At 41.7% G+C, this 22,877-nt stretch overlaps 1 protein-coding gene and 1 pseudogene across 1 annotated transcript; both read right to left on the bottom strand.

The window, feature by feature from the left end:
- Positions 1 to 3,956: 3,956 nt before the first annotated feature.
- LOC122028656 lies at positions 3,957 to 4,964 on the bottom strand (annotated as a pseudogene).
- A 241-nt stretch (positions 4,965 to 5,205) lies between these two features.
- LOC122028655 (mitogen-activated protein kinase kinase kinase 20-like) lies at positions 5,206 to 6,725 on the bottom strand. The gene has a single exon (XM_042587498.1). The coding sequence runs from the start codon at positions 6,620 to 6,622 to the stop codon at positions 5,285 to 5,287; it is 1,338 nt and encodes a 445-aa protein (XP_042443432.1). The 5' UTR covers positions 6,623 to 6,725; the 3' UTR covers positions 5,206 to 5,284.
- Positions 6,726 to 22,877: the final 16,152 nt, after the last annotated feature.

Raw genomic sequence — 22,877 nt, 5'->3', positions numbered from 1 at the left:
GGACTAAAATATAATTTGTTAGTACTACTCTCTAATATAACTCAAACCTTAGTTGGTCACATAATGTATCTTCCTTTGAGCTGACACATTATGTGCATAATTGACACTTTATATGAGTTATACTAAATCATAGCTCACAACAACCTTGATCAACCACTTAATGTCTTTTTTGGGGCCAACATATTTTCTGCATGATCTGAACAAATAAAAGTTTGTTCCTTAGTTATAAGCTACTCTTAAACATATATATGACCTAAAAATAATTTCTATTTAGGCCAATTACTTTTAGCATAGATATATATCTACTGACACAAATGCATTAAACCTATATAAAGTATCTTCCCTTGGGCTAACATAATAGTTCAATTTAGTAGCACGTGTATGGATAGACTTAAGAAAACCTTAGGATACTAAATTGAACCGAAGTAATTTGCTCCACTAGTGATTCCCAAGTGGTCCTTAGTGGAAACCCAAGTGGTGAAGCAACAATGTGACTTACAACACCTGACATGGCCTAGTTGTGTCAATTACCTTTGTTGTGTCAGAGCTTACAGTCCTTGACACGACTTGGCCATGTTGGGCAACACAACTGTATTGGAACTTACAATTCCTAACATGGCCTAACCATGTTGGGAAGCATGATAGTGTTCGATAGCACGACCGTGTTCGACACTTGGCACATGACTATATTGGTGCATTCAATGCCTGACACAGTCTGCCCATGTCATTTGACTAAGTCATGTTCGATCATAAAGTGCTCAACATGGGCTAGCCGTGTTAGGTGACATGGTTGCAGCGTGTCATGAGTGAAACATCCAACACACAACACAGCCTAGCCGTGTTGGCCACCACAACTATAGAGCGTCATGATGAAACCCTAAAACCTTTTGTTTGTTTATCAAATGCGATGGTTTTCATGAAACAGTGGCAGTTATCACTATTCTTCGTGAAAATTGTGTTGATGCAGGAAGCACTAGATGATCGAACCTGTGTTTAGATAATGATAAAGGGGCTCAAAATTAAGTTATCTTATTGTCTAACAAGTTGAATTAAGTGTGCAGGAAAGTTTTAAGTGATCTTAGGCAAAGGAAAGTCCTAGTTGCGACTGAGCAGGTGGAAAGTCCTAGCTACGATTAGGCAACGAAGTCCTGGTATGGGAGATTGGGCAAAGCCTTGGCGGGTCGAGGACATTAGGCGAAATCCTAAAATCGAGGATGCTAGGTGAAAATTTTGGGGTCCCGAATACCAGGTGAAAGACTGGATAGGTCGGGAATCGGACATCCAGCATAAAGTCCTGACGTCTCGAACACTGAGCAAAAGTCCAATCAATCTGGCGGACTGGTTTGGCAAAAGGTAAACTCATCTGAGAGGAGTAGGTGAGGACACATTCCCCCTAGAGGGAACAGGTGTCAGTTCAGCCTAGGATTTTCAGAAAATCTAAAAGTCAGAACTAGACAATTCGAAAACTAACAAGTACTTTTGATAATCAAATTTTACTAGGCTAACTTTTTTTTGCAAGGTATGTTTGGTATTTTAAACTAACGTATCTTGTAGGGAGTGAAAAGCACAAGATAAGCTCGGATGAATAGTATTCAAGGCACCTCCGAGGCTGTTGGAGACGCCTTGGGTAGTTTGGCTGAAGTTACGCGCGAAGAGGTGCGGAGGCACCTTCCATGCGCCTGAAGGCACCTTGGATGCGGGATGGAAGGTGCCTTCCATGAGCTTGAAGGTGTCTTCGAAGGGATAACTTTCATAGAGTATGGAAGTTATCATCTCCGACGCTGTAGGGATAAGCTGCACTGCTGGAGACGCCTTCAATGGGGTTGAAGGCGGCTTCAACAACCCATAAAAGGAGACAACAAGCAGTGCATTATATACACTTCATTTTTACAATCTTTCTCCTGCGCTACTCTAAAGATGATCCTGTGACTCCGTGACATGACTCCGGTGACCAAGCGACGCGACTCCGACAACAAAAAGCACAACCCTCCAGATCCTTAAAAGTTATCGGTATAAATTTCAATTGTTGTACTTAAATCTGTTGTACTTATCTTTGTAAAGATTTTCTGAACTGATAGTGGATTGTCCAACGAAAGCGATCAATGATCACAGGCTTTGGAGTAGGAGTCATCAAAAACTTCAAGCCAAGTAAACCAAAAGTGTCAACATTTGTTTGTCTTTTTCCTTTCTTTCATTTCCGCTGCATTTTACTTGATCGACGTTTTCCGAAAAAGGTGAAAAAGTCACCAGCACTATTCACCCCCCTAGCGCATCTCGATCCCATAAATTGTTATCGTCAGTAAATGATTTTCCCAAGAAATTGTGGTAGTTTTAGGACCGCCACTATTCTGCACGATTTGGGATTGCGAAGAACTTATATTCTAGGTTTTCTTTTCTAGGTATTTTGACAAACAAACATCATTTTATACTAGCAAATCCAAATCTTCTAGTGTAGAACAACAAATTGACGAAAGCTACACACCTTAATGTCATAAAATTTGAAACGACCTTGGCTCTAATACCACTTGTTATTTCTTATAAATCCTAAGTCGCATGAATTCTAAAAGCATACATGAACTCAAATATAGGAAATACAAAACAAGAATCTAGATTCATCGTAGAATATGATACAAAATAAATACAGAAATGAAAACTTATGAAGAACATGAATGTAAAGAATTGTTATTGTTTTTCATGTAGTACTTTTGAATCAGTAATCCTTGCAAAAGAAGGAGAGCAAGAGAGCTTGTCTTCCGGAGGAATTAGGGTGATGGCCGAAAACTCTTCACCAATGGGGAGCAAAAAGAATAGTTGGATACCCTAATCTAATGAGGACCAAACTCTATATATATAGTGGATCTCCTTAATTATCAGCCCATTAATAATAATGGAGCGGACTGAAAGGTTCTACATCTAAATCCACATTCATTAACTAAATCCACTATAATAAATTTGATCTGTTTGAATTTTTAATGGCATGAGTGCATTTTTCTCAATCGATGTTTTTTATCCGAAAAGAGTGGAAAAGTCACCAGCGCTATTCACCCTCTCCCTACGCATCTCGATCCCATAAATTGCTACCGTCGGTAAATGATTTTCCCAAAAATTGTGGTAGTTTTAGGACCACCACTATTCTGCACGATTTGGATTTGCGAAAAACTTATATTCTAGGTTTTCTCTTCTAGGTATTTTGACAAACAAACATCATTTTATACTAGCAAATCCAAATCTTCTAGTGTAGAACAACAAATTGACGAAAACTACACACCTTAATGCCATAAAATTTGAAATGACCTTAGTTCTGATACCACTTGTTATATCTTATAAATCCTAAGCCATATGAATTCTAAAAGCATATATGAACTCAAATATAGGAAATACAAAAGAGGAATCTAGTTTTATTGTAGAATATGATATAAAATAAATATAGAAATTGAAACTTATGAAGAATGTGAATGCAGCAAATTGTTATTATTTTTCATGTAGTACTTTTGAATCAATAATCCCTACGAAAGAAGGAGAGCAGAGGGCTTGTCTTCCGAAGGAATTAGGTTGATGGCCGAAAACTCTTCACAAATGGGGAGCAAAAAGAATAGTCAGATACCCTAATCTAATGGGGACCAAACTCTCTCTCTATATATATATATATATGGTGGATCTCCTCTATTATCAACTCATTAATAATAAGGGAGCGAACTGAAAGGTTCTGCACATCTAAATCCATATTTATTAACTCAAATCCATTATAATAATAATTTGATCTGTTTGAATTTTTAATGGCATGAGTCCGTATGCTAAAAACTTGCCTGCTAGTTCATCAAAAGAAGATTAAATCCAACATCCGGTCCAAGCTGCTCGAGCTCTTTAGTTCGAGTTGCTCGAGTTCTCGAGCTCTCCAATCCTAGTTTGACAGTTCTAACTGCTCGAGCTTCAGTTCTCAAGCTTTCCAATCTGATTCAAGCCCGCGTTCTCGCACCGGATGACCCTCCATGAATTACAAGAATGTACACCAGTTGCGTGGCTGAAAGAATAATCAAAAAGGCCTCCATTGTCCTTTGTAAATTCACAATCCACAAATCAGTTTATCATTAACTAGATAAGAGAAGAAAGTCTAATTTCTTACCAGGCGAGCATTTCTTCCTTCCAAATAGGCCTCTTTGCAAGCCAACCTACAACATACGATTGTGGTATTTATGGTTTGGTTAAAAAAAATTAGACTTGTTATTAAATAATTACAGAATTGAGATAATAGCTCAGTCACTAACCCCATAGTAAGAAGAGTTAGGCCCCAAGCCGTCACTGCAGAGGACACAGCAGATGGCAGACTCTTTTGACGCCAGCTCTAGGTGATGAACTGCAGCAATGGCCGCAGCCATGGCGAAAGCTCCTACTATCAGTGCAAATATGGTGAAAAAGCCTGTGGCACTGTTTCCCATCGGAAAATAAACCGGCGAGAAATGTGCAGGTAATGCAAGTCCTGGACCTACACGGAGGATGTTCAGAAATGAAATGAATTAATTCATCAAGCAATAAGATGGAGATTAATGGCAGGTGATGATACTATTGCGTAAGTATGATTCATAGCCAAATTGAGAGCCCATCCTCCAATCGAAGCAACTATGGCACACATGCAGAAGAAGTTTGAGGAGAAGAAGAAGAGAAGCGACAGGCCTTAGCCCTTCACTAGCCATGCTTACAGCCTTACTAACTTGCCTTTGACAAAGTTCGAATCAAGTTTTCAATGCCTTGATCATCAATTTCATTCTTGCTTATATGGTGCTAGGTTTGTTCTTTTTTTCTCAAGCGTCGGAAGCATTGAGCGCCCATGGAGATTGGAAGGTGGAAGCTTCAAATCAAAGGCAAGCTCTACATAGTTTTGATTCTTTGTAGGAGTTTCTTTCAAACATTTGCTCTTTGTTCTTCCCAATCGGGATCATCCTGCTGCCAAAGCAAAGTTCCTGGTTCCTGGTGATCCTTAATCTAAATACAAAGCAAGAAAGTGGGACGTTTTGTGAATATACAATGATGAATATTTTAGAAAAAACATTTTTCATAGCCTTTTATTATACCATTTTTCATAGCCGGTAGATGCTTGGCTGTAACTCGCTGATTTCATTTTCTTCATATATTTTTCCATTATTGTTCAGTGTAATTTCTTTGGGAATAAATTTACTCGAGAGAAAGTTACCAAAGAAAATTGGAGAAATTTTAAAGTGAGAATTGCATCAAAATTGTCTGTACTTGAGATCAATTTAAGTTGAATGAAATTTACAACCTTCAATTCTCAATGAATGGAGTGGAGACAGATCATCTTAAAACTCTGTCCTGATGAACTGCTCTTCGTACAATGAACACCAACTTCTGAATCAACAATTCTGCTCGAATCAAAACCACAATCTATTCTTTCTGCACTCTGTGAACCGAAAGACGGCAAAGAAAGCTGAAATGTTGCAGAAGATCCCACGTTGTCAAATTCCGTGTCCCCATCTGCTGCTGTTCTGCAGCCTTCTCTGCTTATCGTCTCCTCAAGGTTCGAGTCGTTTTCCTCTAAAACAGAGCATCTCACGTCGATCCACACATCGGATGATGAAGATGCAGCCCAATTTGGACATTGAGTTATTGCCATTTCCTTCACGCGATCAGCTGGGGAAGGGAAAGAAGCATCTTTATCTAGTTCTGTTGAATTTTTCAGAGCGAAATCGTTTGAATCGGATGCTGATCTCGGAGACGGCCAATCTGACAAGCCGAGGACGCTCCTCGGTGACTCATCCTCCGCCGGACCGCAACGGTTTAGATCGTCTTCCTGCGCCACGAACGGGTGCCGCAGCAGCATCTGCGCCGTCCACCGCCGCTGTGGGTCCTTGATGAAGCACCGCCGCAGGAAATCCTTCCCTTCCTCTGACAACTCTTCGGGAATCTCCGGCGACGCCGCGCCGAACCCGATCGCGAAGAGCAAACCCCAGGGATCTCTGCATCCGGAGCTCGCCCACACCGGCCTCCCGGATGCCATCTCCGCCACTGCGCATCCGAGCGCCCAAACGTCAGCTGGCGCGGCGCACTCGGCCCCCGCTGCAGACTCCGGTGCCATGTAGAGAGGGGTTCCGCGAATTCCTCTGACGGAATTCTCCCCGATCTTGTGGGCCAGTCCGAAATCCGCTATCACGATGTCATCGCCGCCACTGCCGACGACGAGGATGTTCTGCAACTTGATGTCGCAGTGCGTGTAGCCACGGGCGTGGATGTACTCCAATCCACGGAGGAGCGAGCGCGCATGCCGTCTAATGGTCGGCTCCCCGAGTCCTCTGCCGGACCGGCGGACAGCGTCCTGAAGGCTTCCGCCGTCGGCGAACTCGAGGAAGAGGTTATAAGACTGAACTCCGGTAGCCTCATCGACGACGACCTCATCTCCGAAGCAGCGCACGATTTGGGGGCACCCTTGGAGTTGACCGAGCACAGAGTACTCGTGGCGGAGGGAACCCGACAAGGACAGCGGCGCGGACTTAACGGCCACCACGGAGGGGAGCTGCCACCGGCAGGGTTCGTGGACGAAGGCGAGGCTGACGGTGGCGAAGCTGCCGCGGCCGACGACGTCGCCTCTGCTCCACTCCATGCCGTTTTCCATTGGCGGATCGAAGATGCTGATTGGCGATCAATCTCAGCAACTGATGATTGATCGAGGGCGCTGTTTCTTGGAGGCAGAGGAAGAATTCGACGGAGAGAAGCTGGACGACGGAATGTAACAGCAATCGAGCTATATTTATATTAAGAAGAAAAAAACAAAGAAGAGAAAAACAAAAGAAGGCGGCATTGAACACGTTGATACAGAGGGTTTCGTGAGGTGTATGCCATGGCCACTGGATCGAGATCTGTTTCGTTTCCTTTCCTTTCCATCCCCACGTGGGGAAATTGTTGGTCAGCAGCGTAATTAGGGAACTCTGCCGGACGTTCGGCATTTTACTTAAATTGTTCCACGGCAGCGAGGATGAGGAAAATTCTCTCTGTTTTGTTTTTCAGCGTCTTTTAAAAACAAAATTTTTATATATTTATTGTAATTTTTGAAATATATTTATTTTTTAAACCCCAGTGCATAACAATAAAAATATAAATGTTACTACAGATCTAGCGTATAAATGTTATTAATATTGGAGCAATAAACGCTATTATTATTACTACTGCTGCGTGATGAATTTAATTGGTAAATTTAGTTAGTGTCATTCATTAGTCTTTAGGTAATCGGTCTAGTTTTCTAAAATTTTTTCATCGACTAATAAGATAAATCAGGAAATGCGCGCAACGGACAGTCGAGAAATCTAATATCCGTTAGTGAATTGTAAATATTAAAATGATAATCTAAATATTTTACCGTGACACCGTAACCTCCGGAACCTACATAATGAATTTGATGAACCATCACATGATCACCTCCTTCTCATTAAATGGATCGGTTATGACATAAATGGGCATGATTGCCTCCGACCCCAATACAAAATAATTGAACGACTCCTAACTTACCCAAGAAATCTTGATTGACCCAATAGAATATGTGGCCAGAACAGGTGAGAAGTAGCACTCGGTTGGAGGAAATAGTTCGAAGTTGTTTAGGTGGGTCTCGATTAGGATTATAAGGGATCTTAGGGCATCTCAAATACTAGATTTATGTGAGATCTATAAAATCTAAAAAAGCTAAATAAAAGTATTGAACTAGAGGTAGGTTTAAGATTTATAGTTTCAGAGTAGTAATGAAAGTTTAAATCTCTTTTTTTTTTTATTTTAAAATTGATATAATATATATGAAATCATGCCACGTATGTTATAAATTAGATCATAAAAAAATTTATTTAGTACTTTAACCATTGGAGATAATACAGTGATGAAGAAGACTCCACCAAAGATGGGTCAAAATAGAGAAGAGTGGCTGATGTGGAGGTCAAGGTCAAAGCGGTCAAAAGTCCAGAACTATAGATCAGACGAGGTTGGTCGAATAGGCCTTCCATGTCGATTGGACGTGACCAGTCGAATGGCAATCCACCGAAGACTTGCAGCTAGGAGTAAGAGACAAATAGCAAACTGCCTGGTCCATCGTCCTTACCGATTGGACGGCATGTCCAATCTGCCAAAAGGCACCCTCCAACAGAAGAAAAGCCAAGCAAAGGCCAGCTCGATAGGCCCTTTCAGAACGATCGAGCGAGTGACATCCCCGCCGAGCGGAGTCTGGTCATCCTATAGTGGGACCTACATATATTTCTCACTGTACTCTTTTGGAAATTTGTGTCGTCAATAACAGAGAATGTCCAACAAGTAAATAGTATTTTAGAAACTTTTAGCTTGTCACATAAGAAATTTACGTGCTTGTTTAAGGAAATATGTTAGAGATACTTTTTGACCTATTTTTTCCTAGGACGCTTTTAAAAATGTACATATGCTTTGAGATGCGTGCACAAACGTTACAATGACAGTATAAAAGGGGTCTTCATCCATAGCCAGAGGTATGCAATACTTTACTATTCAACACACTCACTGTTGCTGTTTTCCTACTATTCTTCTAAAAACTGAGAACTAATTTGAGCGTCAGAAGGCCAACGCCAAGGACCCCTTCCCAGCCCTGCACTAACACTTCTGGATTTGCAAGACAACAAGGAGTCTTCATCCAATCAACCACAGAGCCACATTCCCATCCTATCGTCTTCTCAACTTTCGGACAGAATCATATTTAGTCCTGTCTGTAGAAACTTTCACTTGAATCTGAAACGTAAAGATGGAAGATGTTGGACGACTTACTACAGTAATGCTGACATAAGAAGAGTTGGAGATGTTGATATAGGCCCGAGCTGTAAAGATGGTGGAACAGTAATAGACAACAGACGACTGCCGAGCGCCGAACGACCCAGCAATATCGGTGATAGGACAGCGAGCTAACTAGAGAGCCCATGCGGAAGACCCAATCGGTCGCAAGCCAACTCACAGACCGACTAGTACCTTCCAAGAAGTGTTGAATGCGCCAATGCCATATCACAGGGTATTATTCCGCACACCCTCAGAAGAGCATGACTTGTAAGGGATCGATGACCGACTTGAAGGGGGGTTGGATAGACGGCACCCCCAAATCGATCGCTTCCTACGTATTCGTTAGTGCACAGCAGAAAATAAAGAATACAACCACGAATACAAATATAAAAGCTAAATACAAAGGAAGAGATGCAAACCGCTAACGCGTTCGTTTACGTGGTTCGGAGATAACTTGTTCCTACTCCACGGCGTGTCCATAAGGTGGACGATCCCTTAATCCATCGGTGGATTAGTCCCCGGCAAACTACGGCTAGCTCAATCTCCTTGTAGCTGGAGAAACCTCACCACAACTCCAACCAAGACCTCCTGGCACACAAAGATCTATTGAGCACAAAAGACTACTAATTAGACTTTAACTAAGTCCAATTTCATCAACTATAACCAAGCTCCCAAGCTTTGGTTATATAGACCGCGGGTTGAAAACCCCGCTAGTCGACTGCCAAAACATGCAGTCGACTGCCCTCTGTGGAAATTCGACCGTTACGTCTCAACGGTTCGATACCAGTTGACTGCTAAAACTAACAGTCGACTGCTCCACACTGACCGAACGAACAGAAGCATTCTATTCGCTCCCAGTCGACTTCACTAGTCGACTACTACAATAACGCTACAGTACTACTACAATACTACTGCAGTGGCTGCTATAGTAAAACCCTAAATCCAGGATTTTATCCCGAGTACAATCTCTCAGCACTTGGACCCTCACCTTTATGACTCACTTGATGCTTCTTTGCAGCCTTGACCTCTCACCTTCAAACCAACTTCCTTTGGCTCTCGTCCCTCAGATGCATTCAAGCCTGCGGCTCGTCCCCAATGTCATCCTTCGTGTATACCTCGAAGTTGCTTCCCTCAGCCCTTGTCCTTGCTGCCTTGTCCATGGTCCCTCGGATGCTCCATCCTTTACCGGACCCGAAGCCGTCAACCTGAGTCACATGTGTATCCTGCAGTCCTGCACAACTCAAGTACACATATCAAATAATAAGGGTGAACCTAACTTAAACCCTTTGCCCAAACACCAAAACACATGGTTACACGGACCATTGGGATTGCTCCAACAATCTCCCCCTTTTTGATGTTTGGCAATACGCTTAAGTTAGAGAAAACATAATAGCAAATAAACATGCTAAAACAAATGGACTTACGTTGCCAAGGCTACATGCTTGGACTTACACCGCCGAATGGACTTACGATGCCAAGGCTACACACTTGGACTTACAACGCCGAATGGACTTACGTTGCCAAGGCTACACACTTGGACTTACACCGCTGAATGGAAAATGCACCATGCATTGGAACCTATGCCAAGGCTCCCCCTACACCTAGGTTCCCCATTGAGTTAAGATTTTTCCACAGGGATATTTAAGAACCTATCACAAGGTTCCCCCTACGCAAAGACACAAAGGTTTTCCCAACTAAACCTTACTTCTCCCCCTTTGCCTAACATTCAAAAAGTTCTCCAACAATATCTCAATTGTTGAAAACTTGTCATCCAAATTGACCCTAAACTCATGTATTAATCCCCCATGAATTTCATACACCTGTACGAGTTGACTCAATCAAAATCCAGTGTTGAAAACAATTTCAGACTGGTATCAGTCGACTAAAAGAAGTACCAGTCGTCTGCCCTTACTAAAACGAGCTTACAGAAACATTCTGTACTCAAAAATATTATTACCAGTCGACTGCTAACTGTAACAGTCGACTGGTACACTATTCATGTAAAAATCAGCCTTTTCTAGTAAACTTCAAAAATACGCCAGAAATTTCACAGACCTCCAAAAATTCTCAAATTTTGTGGAGAGGTCTATTTTATCAATGTCTACTTGGGAAAAATATATATAAAAATATATTTATCACAAATCTCAAGATTGACACAAAATATAAAACTAGCTAAAAAGTTCAATTGAACCTTGACCTAAAGTCCTAGTTTTGGCTTCCTCTTGATGTATTTGCCCATACTAACCCATAATGCATCCCTAGCATTGGTTTATATGACATCTATACATCAAAAACCAATTATCATGCTATATGATTCCAATGTCATATTTCTAAGCATGAAACACAACTCAATTGTGCCAAAACCCTAGGTTTGAGACTCAAGTCCGTTTTCAAACCACTTAGCACATTCCATGACCCAACCTAGACTCCCAAGTAAAACTCACTTGAGATCCATTGACCATGGGTCCCAAATTGACTCTTTAAGCTCCCCCTATAGCTCTTAACCTTAGTCACCTCCCTAGGTGACTCATCCACAATGGCTAGGCCACATCGGTGCACCTCCGGTGACACTTTTCCTACAAACCTAACCTTCTTAACCTTGGGCACCTTGTCCTTGGTTAATTTCTCATTACCTTTAAATGGCTTTCTCTTGCCATTTATTGGCTTCTCCTTGGTATAGTCATATGCAACCCTAGCATACGACTTTCCCTTAGTCTTGGAGACATTAGATCGGTATCCCAAACCCGATCTATCATTGTTGGATCTTTGGCTATCCAACACCATACCTAAACCCTTAGATCCAACATTGAATCTTTCTAGGGGTTTCTCCAACTTATCAAGCTTTGCCTTCAAAGCTTGATTTTCCCTTTCTAGGTTCCTAAACCTAGAATCAACATGTCCACCATGGACATTCCTAGACCTACCCATTTTTCTAGGCATATGTCCCCCTTCTTGGGATTAATACCTTGGGTCTCCTTAGGTCTACCATTACTAATTTTATCATGAGTAGGTTTCCTAAGGTTTCCTAAGGTATACCTCCCTTACCCTTGAAGCTCCCCCTTGATTTGAGCTCCTCTTCTTCTTCTCCCATTTCTTTAAATGCACTAGCTTCTTGATTTCCCCCTTCTTGGGACATTTGGTGTGGTAGTGACCCTTCTCTCCACACGTGAAGCATACTACATGCTTTTTCTCCTTCTTCTTCCTACAACTCAAATTAGATTCAAAATAAATTGAATTGATTTAGGAGATACCTTCTTCTTACCCATAGGACATCTACTTTTGTAGTGCCCCCTTTCATTGCACCCGAAGCACACAATGTGATCTTTTGATTTTGCTTCGGTGGAGGTGCTCACTAGGTTGATTTCCAAGACTTCTTCTTCTTCTTCACTTGTCTTGGATTCTTCTTCAACCTTTCAGGATGTATCCTCATCCACACTAGTGGATGACATTTCTTTATTCTTCTCCTCTTCGAAAGTTGAGTGCTCGTCACCTTCTGGATGCTCCTCCTCATCTTGAGCCATTAAGCCCATCTCCTTGGGCTCTTCTTCTTCTTGTGTAGGCATAGGTTCTTCCCATTGAACCTTCTTTATCTTGTTCCACAAATCGTGGGTGTTCTCGTATTTACCTACACGGCTCATCACATCATTAGGTAAAATATCAATTAATATAGATATTACCTTATCGTTTGCCTTTGACCGTGAGGTTTGCTCCTCCGTCCAATGTCGTGGTCGGAGTTTCTTCCCTTTCTTATCCTTCGGGACTTCGAACGGTTCCTTTACCACCATCATGGTGTCCCAATCCATGTCGAAGAAGACCTCCATCTTCATCATCCAATAGGTGATGTCCCATAAGCCTCCGCGTTCAAACGTTGGCGGTTCTATTAAGTCGGTCATCTTCTTAGCTTCCTCGGCGGTTAGTCCGATGGAGAGCGACCTTGCTCTGATACCACTTGTAAGGGATCGATGGCCGGATTGAAGGGGGGTTGGATAGACGGCACCCCCAAATCGATCACTTCCTATGTATTCGTTAGTGCACAGCAAAAAACAAAGAAAACAACCACGAATACAAATATGAAAGCTAAATACAAAGAAAGAGATGCAAACCGCTAACACGTTCATTTATGTGGTTCGGAGATAACTTACTCCTACTCCACGGCGTGTCCATAAGGTGGACGATCCTTTAATCCGTCGGTGGATTAGTCCCCGATAAACTCTGGCTAGCTCAACCTCCTTGTGGGTGGAGAAACCTCACCACAACTTTAACCAAGACCTCTTTGCACACAAAGATCTCTTGAGCACAAAAGACTACTAATTAGACTTTAACCAAGTCCAATTTCGTCAACTATAACCAAGCTCCCAAGCTTTGATTATATAGGCCGCGGGTTGAAAACCCCGCCTACCAGTCGACTGCCAAAACATGCAGTCGACTGCACTCTGTGAAAATTCGACCGTTACATCCGAACGGCTTGATACCAGTCGACTGCTAAAACTAGCAGTCGACTATTCCACACTGACCGAACGAACAAAAGCAATATCTGTTCGCTCCTAGTCAACTGCACGGTCGACTGCACCAGTCGACTATAGTCGAGTGCACTAGTCGACTGCTACAGTAATTGCTACAGTGACTGCTACAGTAAAACCCTGAATCTAGGATTTTATCCCGAGTACAATCTCTCAGCACTTGGACCCTCACCTTTATGACTCACTTGACGCTTCTTTGCAGCCTTGACCTCTTGCCTTCAAGCCTACTTCCTTTGGCTCTCGTCCCTTGGATGCATTCAAGCCCGTGGCTCGTCCCCAATGCCATCCTTCGTGTATGCCTCGAAGTTGCTTCCCTCGGTCCTTGTCCTTGCCGCCTTATCCACGGTCCCTCGGATGCTCCATCCTTTACCTGACCCGAATCCGTCAACCTGAGTCACACGTGTATCCTGCAGTCCTGCACAACTCAAGTACACATATCAAATAACAAGGGTGAACCTAACTTAAACCCTTTACCCAAACACCAAAACACATGGTCACACGGACCATTGGGATTGCTCCAACATGACCACGACTGACATGAGAGAACGCAAGGATCATCCTTGAAGGACGTACCTATCCAGGACACGCAGAAGGGAAATGTACCCTGATTCAACGAATCTCCCAAGTGGATCAATAGACAGTTCTCCCATGAGATCTTCCACGATCAACTGTCATCCCACTATAGTCCTCTGATGATCGGGGAGTGCACGGAGTCAACAAACTCCGAAGATCACCTAATCAAATTTGACAACATGGTCATGCTCCACCAGTACACTTACGGAGTCAAATGCTGAGTATTTCTTACCACGCTCTCCGGGTTAGTACAAAGGTGGTTCAAACGCTTGCCAATCAAATCCATCTGCAGCTTCAAAGATGTTGTGCCAAAGAATATTCACATATCTCCATCATTACATGATATTGTCCACTTTGGGCCTAAGCCCTTATGAATTTACTCTTGGACTCTCCCTAAAAGACTTCATGTCAATAGAGATATGTTACATCCTTTTTAAACCCATGATATTTTCTAAATATTTTCAATGTGGGCTTTTGATTGATCTCAACAATCCTCCCCTCGAACGAAGGACCACAATTACTCTCATGGTCTGGACCTCCCCGCGAGCATTTAGTCACCCAAACCTGCTCTGGGTCTCCTTGCAAGTATCTGCATCCGGTCACCTTAACTTGCTCCGGGCCTCTCCTCGAGTATTCGGTCACCCTGACCTGCTCTGAGCCTCCCCGTGAGCATCGGTCACTCATGACCTGCTTTGGATCTCCTCGTAAGCATCCGATCACCTTGACCTACATGGCTCCCTACAAGTATCCAGTCATCCTGAATTGCTTCAAGCCTCTCCACAAGCATCCAGTTATCCTAACCTATTCTGAGGCCTCCCAGCAAGCATCCTATCATTCTGACTCGCTCTCGGGCCTCCTTGTGAGCATCCAATCAACCTGACCTACTCAAGGCCCACCCTCAATTTCGTTCAAGTCACCCCACATAACATCTGGTCTAGACCATGTCTTTGATACCATTTGTTGTGCCCAAAGGATGTTCACATATCTCTATAAAAAGCCTAAGCCCTCATGACTTTGCTCTTGGGTTCTACCCAAAAGACCTCATAGCAATGGAGATATCTTACATCTTTTTAAATCTATGATCTTTTTCAAATCTTTCTAATGTGAGACTTTTATGAAATCCTAACAAAAAGACTTCCAAATGGCTTTTTCCCATCATTTCGCTAGCAAACACTGTTATCAGAAGATAAACATGAACCTATTCCCGATTAAGGAAGGGTTCAAGGAAGTACTGTGAGTCTATATCGAAAGATTCAATCAAATGGCCATGGATGTCCCATCGGCCACTCAGGAAATCTTGATAAGCATCTTTTCCCAAGGACTTACATATAACATTTTCTTTCGCTCACTCATCAGGAAGCCTGCGAGAGTCTTCGACCACTTACTCAGAAGGGACACGAAGTACATCAATGTCGAAGAGGCTCAATCAGCTTGGAAGAAAGAAGTGACCCCCAAGCCAGTGACTATCTTAGAGTGCCAAGCAACCCACACCCATCAGCTGCCAAAAGGGCCCCGAGCAGGCCTGATCCAGTAATATCTGGAGCTATGAGCTAATGCGGTCCAAAATGTAGAAGCGGAGCGGGCAAACATCGCTGAGCCCTAATAGTGGACACCGTTATTTTGCTCTTATCACCACTCGACAACTCACAATACGAGGGATTGTTACCACCTCAACTTGAAGGGGTACTAACTAATTCCCCAAGTATTCCGTCGTCAATTGCCATCTCCTGAATGCCACAACCACCGCTGATTGGGCGGATAGCATGATGAGGGCAGGGCGACAAATGAACAGCACCGACTACCACCCCAGCGAAGAGATAATTAGAGGCCCGCTTGAGCATCGGTCGATCAGCCACACTCGTCAGCCCGAGAAGAAGAAAATCACAGCAAAGCGACTCTGGGTGACATCGACATGATCGTAGGAGGTCCAATCGACGATGATTCCAACCAGAATCGAAAATCACATGCCTGGCTATTGGAGAACCATGCAGTTGGGTGCAACAAATAAAAAGCACAAGGACAAAAAATTAGCTTTGGTCCCTAAGATTTAGAGGTTGTAAAAGTTTCTCACGATAACACCTTGATCATCAAGGCGGTAATTGCTAACTATAACATTCACCACACATTTGTTAATATAGGCAATTCAATGAATATTATATTCAAAAAGGCGTTCAATCAACTTTAGATCGATTGGAGTGAACTTTAACCCATGACAACTCCACTGTACAACTTCATGGGTAATGAGGTGTTGCCGATCGGCCAGGCTCAGCTAGCAATATCACTTAGAGAAGAGCCGCTCTTGAGGACAAGGATGACAAATTTCATTATAGTGGATGCCCCGTCTATTAGAATGTATACTAAAAGTCTAGCTTTTGTATAAACACTTAGTTTGAAATAAAAATCACATTGGTCAAATATCTGTATTTATGTTAAATGTAATTGTCCATTTAATTTATATTGTAGATAACATGGTGTGAGGTGCCACAGAGAAGATCATGTTATCAGTTTCTTATAAATTATAAATATTAGCTCACAACCAAGATGGAATGGGGCAAACCATTGGAGTGGTTGTAGTGTAATTTGATATTAGTTTATCTTAACTATAAAATTACACTAGTACACTAGGTGTGTATTGAGCAGGATCATTTGAGGTAGTTCTTTTTATACTGACTTAATAAAAGAACAAGACCACTGTTATTATAGAAGTGTATGCTCTTAATCCCGATATAATAACAAGCACGTATACTTAGTATTTATTTTTTTAATTTATCAATTGGTGAGATTTAGTTCGATAAATCAATAGACCCGATAAGTTGTAAAATAATATTATTTATATGGTGTGTTGTTGATTATAGAAGGAAATTATGTCCTAGTAATCTAGGTTGATAATGTCCCCTTGAGGAGGTCATAAGGATTGTCATGTAAACCCTGCAGGTGGCCTTAGTCTGACATGACAATAAAGTTGAGTGGTACTACTCTTGGAGCTAGATATTAATTAAGTGAGTTGTCAGTAACTCATTTAATTAATGGGCATTCGATATCTTAAACACAGGGAGATTAATGCACTCATGATAAGAAGGATCCCATAATGTAATTTGGGATTGGTGCGGTAGTTCAATAATAACTCTTTAGTGGTATGAGTTATTATTGATGAACTTGAATTGGGTGTTCGGGGTGAACACAGGAAGCTCAAGCTCATCGGGAGACCAAAATCAATTTCTTCTCTCGGTCCCTATTGTAGCCTCTATAATGTCTTGTATCCACAAAGTCTACTTCTTACTTAAGTAATAGGTCGGACACATCCTTGCTTGGAGCAAGGGGGCCAACCAAGCATTATTTTGGAGCTCATGTAGTGGCCAGCCAAGCCATGCTTGGTGACCAAGAATGGGGCCGACCATAGGTAAAGGAAAAAGGAAGTTTTGTTTAAAATAAAATTTTGTTAAAATCTTTACTTATTTGTAGTTATCTACAATGGTTAAAAGAGAGATTTTATTTTGTTAAAATCTTTCCTTTTTATAGTTAAAAAATATTTTAATTTCCTTTTATAGCCATCCTCATGGTTTTAAAAGAGAGTTTTAAAATTTTAAAATCTTTCCTTTTATAGCCATCTACAAAAGATTAAAGAGATATTTTAATTTTGTTAAAATCTTTCCTTATTTGTAGTTATCTATAATGTTTAAAAGAGATATTTTAATTTTTGATAAAACTTTCTCTTTTTGTAACCATGATTTAAAAAGGAGAAGTTTTAATTAATCTTTCCTTTTTTGTAGTTGTCTATATGTTTTAAAAGAGAGAGATTAATTTTAAAACTTTCCTTTATTGTCACATGCAATAGGAAATTTAAAAGAGAGAGATTTTAATTTTTATTAAAATTTCCATTTTTAAAGGGAGACCACAAATAAGGAAGTTTTAATTATGTTTAAAACTTTCCTTTTTTACCATAACCAAGGATTATAAAAGAAGAGGTGATGCCTTATGGGGTAACACAATTCTATTTTCCTCTTCTCTTTTCCTTGGGTGGTCGACCACTTTTCCTTTCTCTTCTCCCTTTGGTTTCTCCCCTAGAGGTCGGCGACAATTGTCCTCCTTCTTCAAGCTAGGGCCAGTGGTACAAGAGAGGAAGCTTTTCACCCTAGGGTCGGCAGGAAGAGAGGAGGCTTTCTTCCTTAGGGCCAGTGGAAAGAGAGGAAGCTTATCTTGTTGTGGCCGGTGGCTTAGAGGTAAGGAAGAAGAAGAGAAGGAAATTTTCTATTTTGACAATCCTTGGTGGCTTGAGAGTCTTGGAGGAAAAGAAGTGGTTGCCATGTCGTCAAACATGAATATGATATTTATTTTCTGCATTTTCTGTTGTAGATTGTCATGTCGTCAAACATGAACACCTTCTCCCTGTGTTCTGTCCTTGATAAGGACAAGCTCAATGGAGCTAATTTCCTGGACTGGTACAGGAACCTGAGAATTGTTCTCACTTAGGAAAGGAAACTGTACGTCCTGGAGACGCCCATTCCCGAGGCACCTCCTGCTCTTGCCACGCGAGCTGACCGTGATGCTTATAAGAAGCATCAAGGTAACACATTAGATGTGTCCTGTCGCATGCTCGCGACCATGAACTCTGAGCTTCAGAAGCAACACGAGTTGATGGGTGCTTATGATATGGTTGAACATCTTCGTCAACTATATCAAGGACAAGCTGGGCACAAGAGATTCGAGATCTCTAAGGCACTGTTTCAGTGCAAGATGCAAGATGGGACTCCCGTAGGTCCATATGTACTCAAGATAATTGGGTACATAGAAAACCTACAGAGGTTGAGATTTCCCCTTGGCCAAGAGCTGGCCACTGACTTGATCTTGCAATCCTTGCCGGAGAGCTACAGTCAATTTGTTATGAATTACAACATGAACGAAATTAACAAGCCACTGTCTGAGCTTCTGAATATGTTGAGAACTGCTGAGCTCAACCTTAAGAAGGTTAAGCCCAACTCTATTTTGATGGTGCAAAAGGGCAAAGGCAAAGGCAAGCCTAAAGGTAAGGGAAAGCCCCAAACCAAGGGCAAAGGCAAGACACTGAAACCCAAAGGAGGGGTCGCCAAGGATGCTACCTGCTTCCACTGCGGTCAGACCAGACACTGGAAGAGGAACTGCAAAGTGTACCTGGAAGATCTTAAAAAGAAGAGAAGTGAGACTTCTACTTCAGGTATATATGTTATAGAAGTTAATCTCTCTATTTCTTCATCATGGGTATTAGATACCGGATGTGCTTATCACATTTGTACTAATGTGCAGGCGTTGAGAAATAACAGGGCATTGACGAAGGGCGAGGTGGACATACGAGTAGGCAATGGAGCACGGGTTGCTGTTGTTGCTGTAGGGACTTACTATCTATCTCTGCCCTCTGGGATTGTACTAGTACTAGATGAATGTTGTTATGTGTCTGCTCTTACTAAGAACATAATTTTAGTTTCTTGTTTGGACAAGAAAGGTTTTTCATTTATAATAAAGAACAAATGTTGTTCAGTTTATTTAAATGATATGTTCTATTGTAGTGCACATCTGATGAACAGACTCTACATTCTAGACTTAGAGAACCCCATCTATAACATAAATACCATGAGGTTCAAATCAAATGAAATGAACCAAACCTATCTCTAGCATTGTCGCTTAGGTCATATAAATGACAAACACTTATCCTAGCTCCATAAAGATGGTTTGCTGGACTCATTTGATTTTGAATCATATGAGACATGCGAGTCATGCCTACTGGTCAAGATGACCAAGACTCCCTTTAGTGGACACAGCGAAAGAGCGACTGACTTGATAGGACTTATACATAGTGATGTATGTGACCCTTTCGATGTCGCTGCCAGAGGTGGTTATAGGTACTTCATTACATTTACTGATGATTTTAGTAGATATGGTTATGTGTATCTGATGACACATAAGTTAGAATCCTTTGAAAAGTTTAAAGTATTCAAGAATGAAGTACAAACCCAACTTAGCAAGAGTATTAAGATACTTCGATCAGATCGAGGTGGTGAATACCTTAGCCATGAATTTCGTGACTATCTAGCTGAGTGTGGGATTCTATCCCAACTTACTCCTCCTTGAACACCACAGTGGAATGATATATTCGAAAGGAGGAATCATACCCTATTAGATATAGTACGGTCTATGATGAGTCAGACCGATCTTCCTATCTCACTTTGGGGCTATGCTCTGGACACAGCAGCCTTCATACTCAACTGTGTTCCATCCAAGGCCGTGGTAAAGACACCATATAGGATATGGACTGGGAGAGATGCACAGATGTCTTTTATGAGGATTTGGGGTTGTGAGGCTTACGTTCGACATCAGGTCTCGGATAAACTAGGACCCAAATCCGATAAGTACTATTTTATTGGATATCCCAAGGAAACGAAGGGATATTACTTCTACATTCCCAATCAACACAAGGTAGTTGTGGCTAAGACTGGGGTATTTCTAGAAATGGATTTTGTTTCTAGAAAAACTAGTGGGAGTATGCTCAATCTTGAAGAAGTTCAGGATATGGACCATAACACTGAAGCCTTGATGGAAGTTGAACTGGAACCACAAAGTGTTGTGGATGATAAGATTGTTACACAAGGAGTTTAGGAACAACAACCAGTTCAAGTAGACATACCTCTTCGTAGGTCTGATAGGGTACGTCGTCAGCCTGAGAGATACTCATTTCTCTTGTCTGACCATGATGACGCTATGCTCATTGAAAATGAGCCTACCTCTTATTAGGAAGTTGTGATAAGACCAGATTTTGAGAAATGGCTAGAGGCCATGAGATCTGAAATGGAATCCATGTACACCAACCAAGTATGGACTTTGGTTGATCCACCTGAAGGGATAAAATCCATTGGGTGTAAGTGAGTCTTTAAGAGAAAAACTGACATGGATGGACTGGTATATAAGGGTCATCTGGTAGCTAAAGGTTTCAAACAAATTCATGGTATTGACTATGATGAAACCTTTTTTCCAGTAGCGATGTTTAAGTCCATTCGGATCATGCTTGCTATTGCAGCATACCACGATTATGAGATCTGGTAGATGGATGTCAAAACCGCGTTTCTAAATGAAAACCTGCTCGAGGATGTGTACATGACACAACCTGAGGGTTTTGTAGATCCACAGCATACTAGCAGAGTATGCAAGCTGCATAATTCCATTTATGGACTAAAGCAAGCTTCTCGGAGCTGGAATCTTCAATTCGATGATGTGATCAAACAGTTTGGTTTCATCAAGAATGAAGATGAACCCTGTGTCTACAAGAAGGTTGTAGGGAACACAGTTGTCTTCCTTGTATTATAAGTGGATGACATACTACTCATTGGGAATGACATCCTTTTGTTGCAGTCTGTAAAGGCTTAGCTAGGGAATTGTTTCTCAATGAAGAAGTTAGGTGAAGCAGCCCATATTCTAGACATACAGATCTATAGAGATAGATCTAAGAGATTGCTTGGCCTATGTCAGAGTACATATGTTGACAAGGTATTACTACGGTTTGCCATGCAGAATTCCAAGAAAGGATTTCTGCCGATGTCACATGGTGTGAGTCTTTCGAAGACTCAAAGTCCCTCTTCTGGAAAGGAGAGAAACCGCATGGATAAGATCCCTTATGCTTCAGCCATAGGATCTATCATGTACACTATGCTATATACTCGTCCTGATGTTTCTATGCTTTGAGCATGACGAGCAGATACCAGTCAAATCCAGGTGAAAGTCACTGGATAGCAGTCAAGAATATTCTTAAGTACTTAAGAAGGACTAAAGAATATTTCTTGATATATGGAGGCGATGATGAGCTAGCTGTAAAGGGTTACAGTGATGCCAGCTTCCAAACTGACCAGGATGATTATAGATCGTAGTCTGGGTTCGTGTTGTGCTTGAATGGTGGTGCTATGAGCTGGAAGAGTTCGAAGCAGGACACAGTTGCTGATTCTACAACAGAGGTCGAGTATATTGCTGCATCAAAAGTAGCAAAGGAGGCAGTTTGGATCCGCAAGTTCATTACTGAGCTTGGGGTGGTTCCTAGCATAGCCGATCCGATAGAGCTCTATTGTGACAACAATGGAGCAATTGCACAGGCTAAGGAACCTCGCTCACACCAGCGGACCAAACACATACTACGGCGCTTCCATCTCATTCGAGAGATCATTGATAGAGGAGATGTGAAGATTTGTAGAGTACCCACAGAGGCTAACATCGCTGATCCTTTGACCAAGGCTTTGGCATAGAGAAAGCATGATGGTCACACTAGGTCATTGGGCCTTAGAGCCTATACTGATTGGTACTAGTGCTAGTGGGAGATTGTTAGTTAGAGCCCTAGAGCCAATCATATGATGATTGTTGTATGGACTCATTGTATCATATTCCTATGTATATAAAGGCATTTGTTTTGGTTATTATACTTACTTGTATTGGTGCCAAATAACTAAGTATAATAGCGTCCTTGAGTAGAAGGTTCTTATCTATATCAATCGATTGGTTGAATCGATAGTGAGATGATATAGAGAACACTACTCTTAATCATTCCTAGTCAAGCATTAACATTCAGGGATAATGTTAATACGACGAGACTAGCATGTAGGTCAACTCGATGACTTTTCTCACAAGTCATGGATATAGAGATATCAAGTTGACACATGGGTATGTATTGGAGAATGTATACTGAATGACCCGCCATGAGAAAGTATCATGGATCGTTATATGAGTGTCATATACTTTCTCATGTGGTTATTAGTATGACTATTAGTCGTTGGACCTGAAATTACCATGGTTCCCTACATAAGGAGTTGCATACTTTGGCTTCGTCAAACGTCACCCGTAACTGGGTGGACTATAAAAGCGACTACTGGGTATGTAACAAATTATGCGGAGGGATGCGAGTGATGTAGATGGGATCTATCCCTCCTATATAACGGGAGTGACATCGTTATTCTTGATAGAGTGAGACCACTAAGTGCATGGTCATGCCCA

This window comes from Zingiber officinale, chromosome 10B (assembly GCF_018446385.1).
Source record: "Zingiber officinale cultivar Zhangliang chromosome 10B, Zo_v1.1, whole genome shotgun sequence".
In the NCBI taxonomy this organism is placed as follows: domain Eukaryota; kingdom Viridiplantae; phylum Streptophyta; class Magnoliopsida; order Zingiberales; family Zingiberaceae; genus Zingiber; species Zingiber officinale.
The sequence above is the reverse complement of the archived record's forward strand: the minus strand, read 5'-3'. Positions and strand labels throughout refer to the sequence as shown.

What these genes read in the sequence shown, in the direction of transcription:
- LOC122028655 (XM_042587498.1), bottom strand. Translation starts at nt 6,622, where the DNA reads ATGGAAAACGGCATGGAGTGGAGCAGAGGCGACGTCGTCGGCCGCGGC.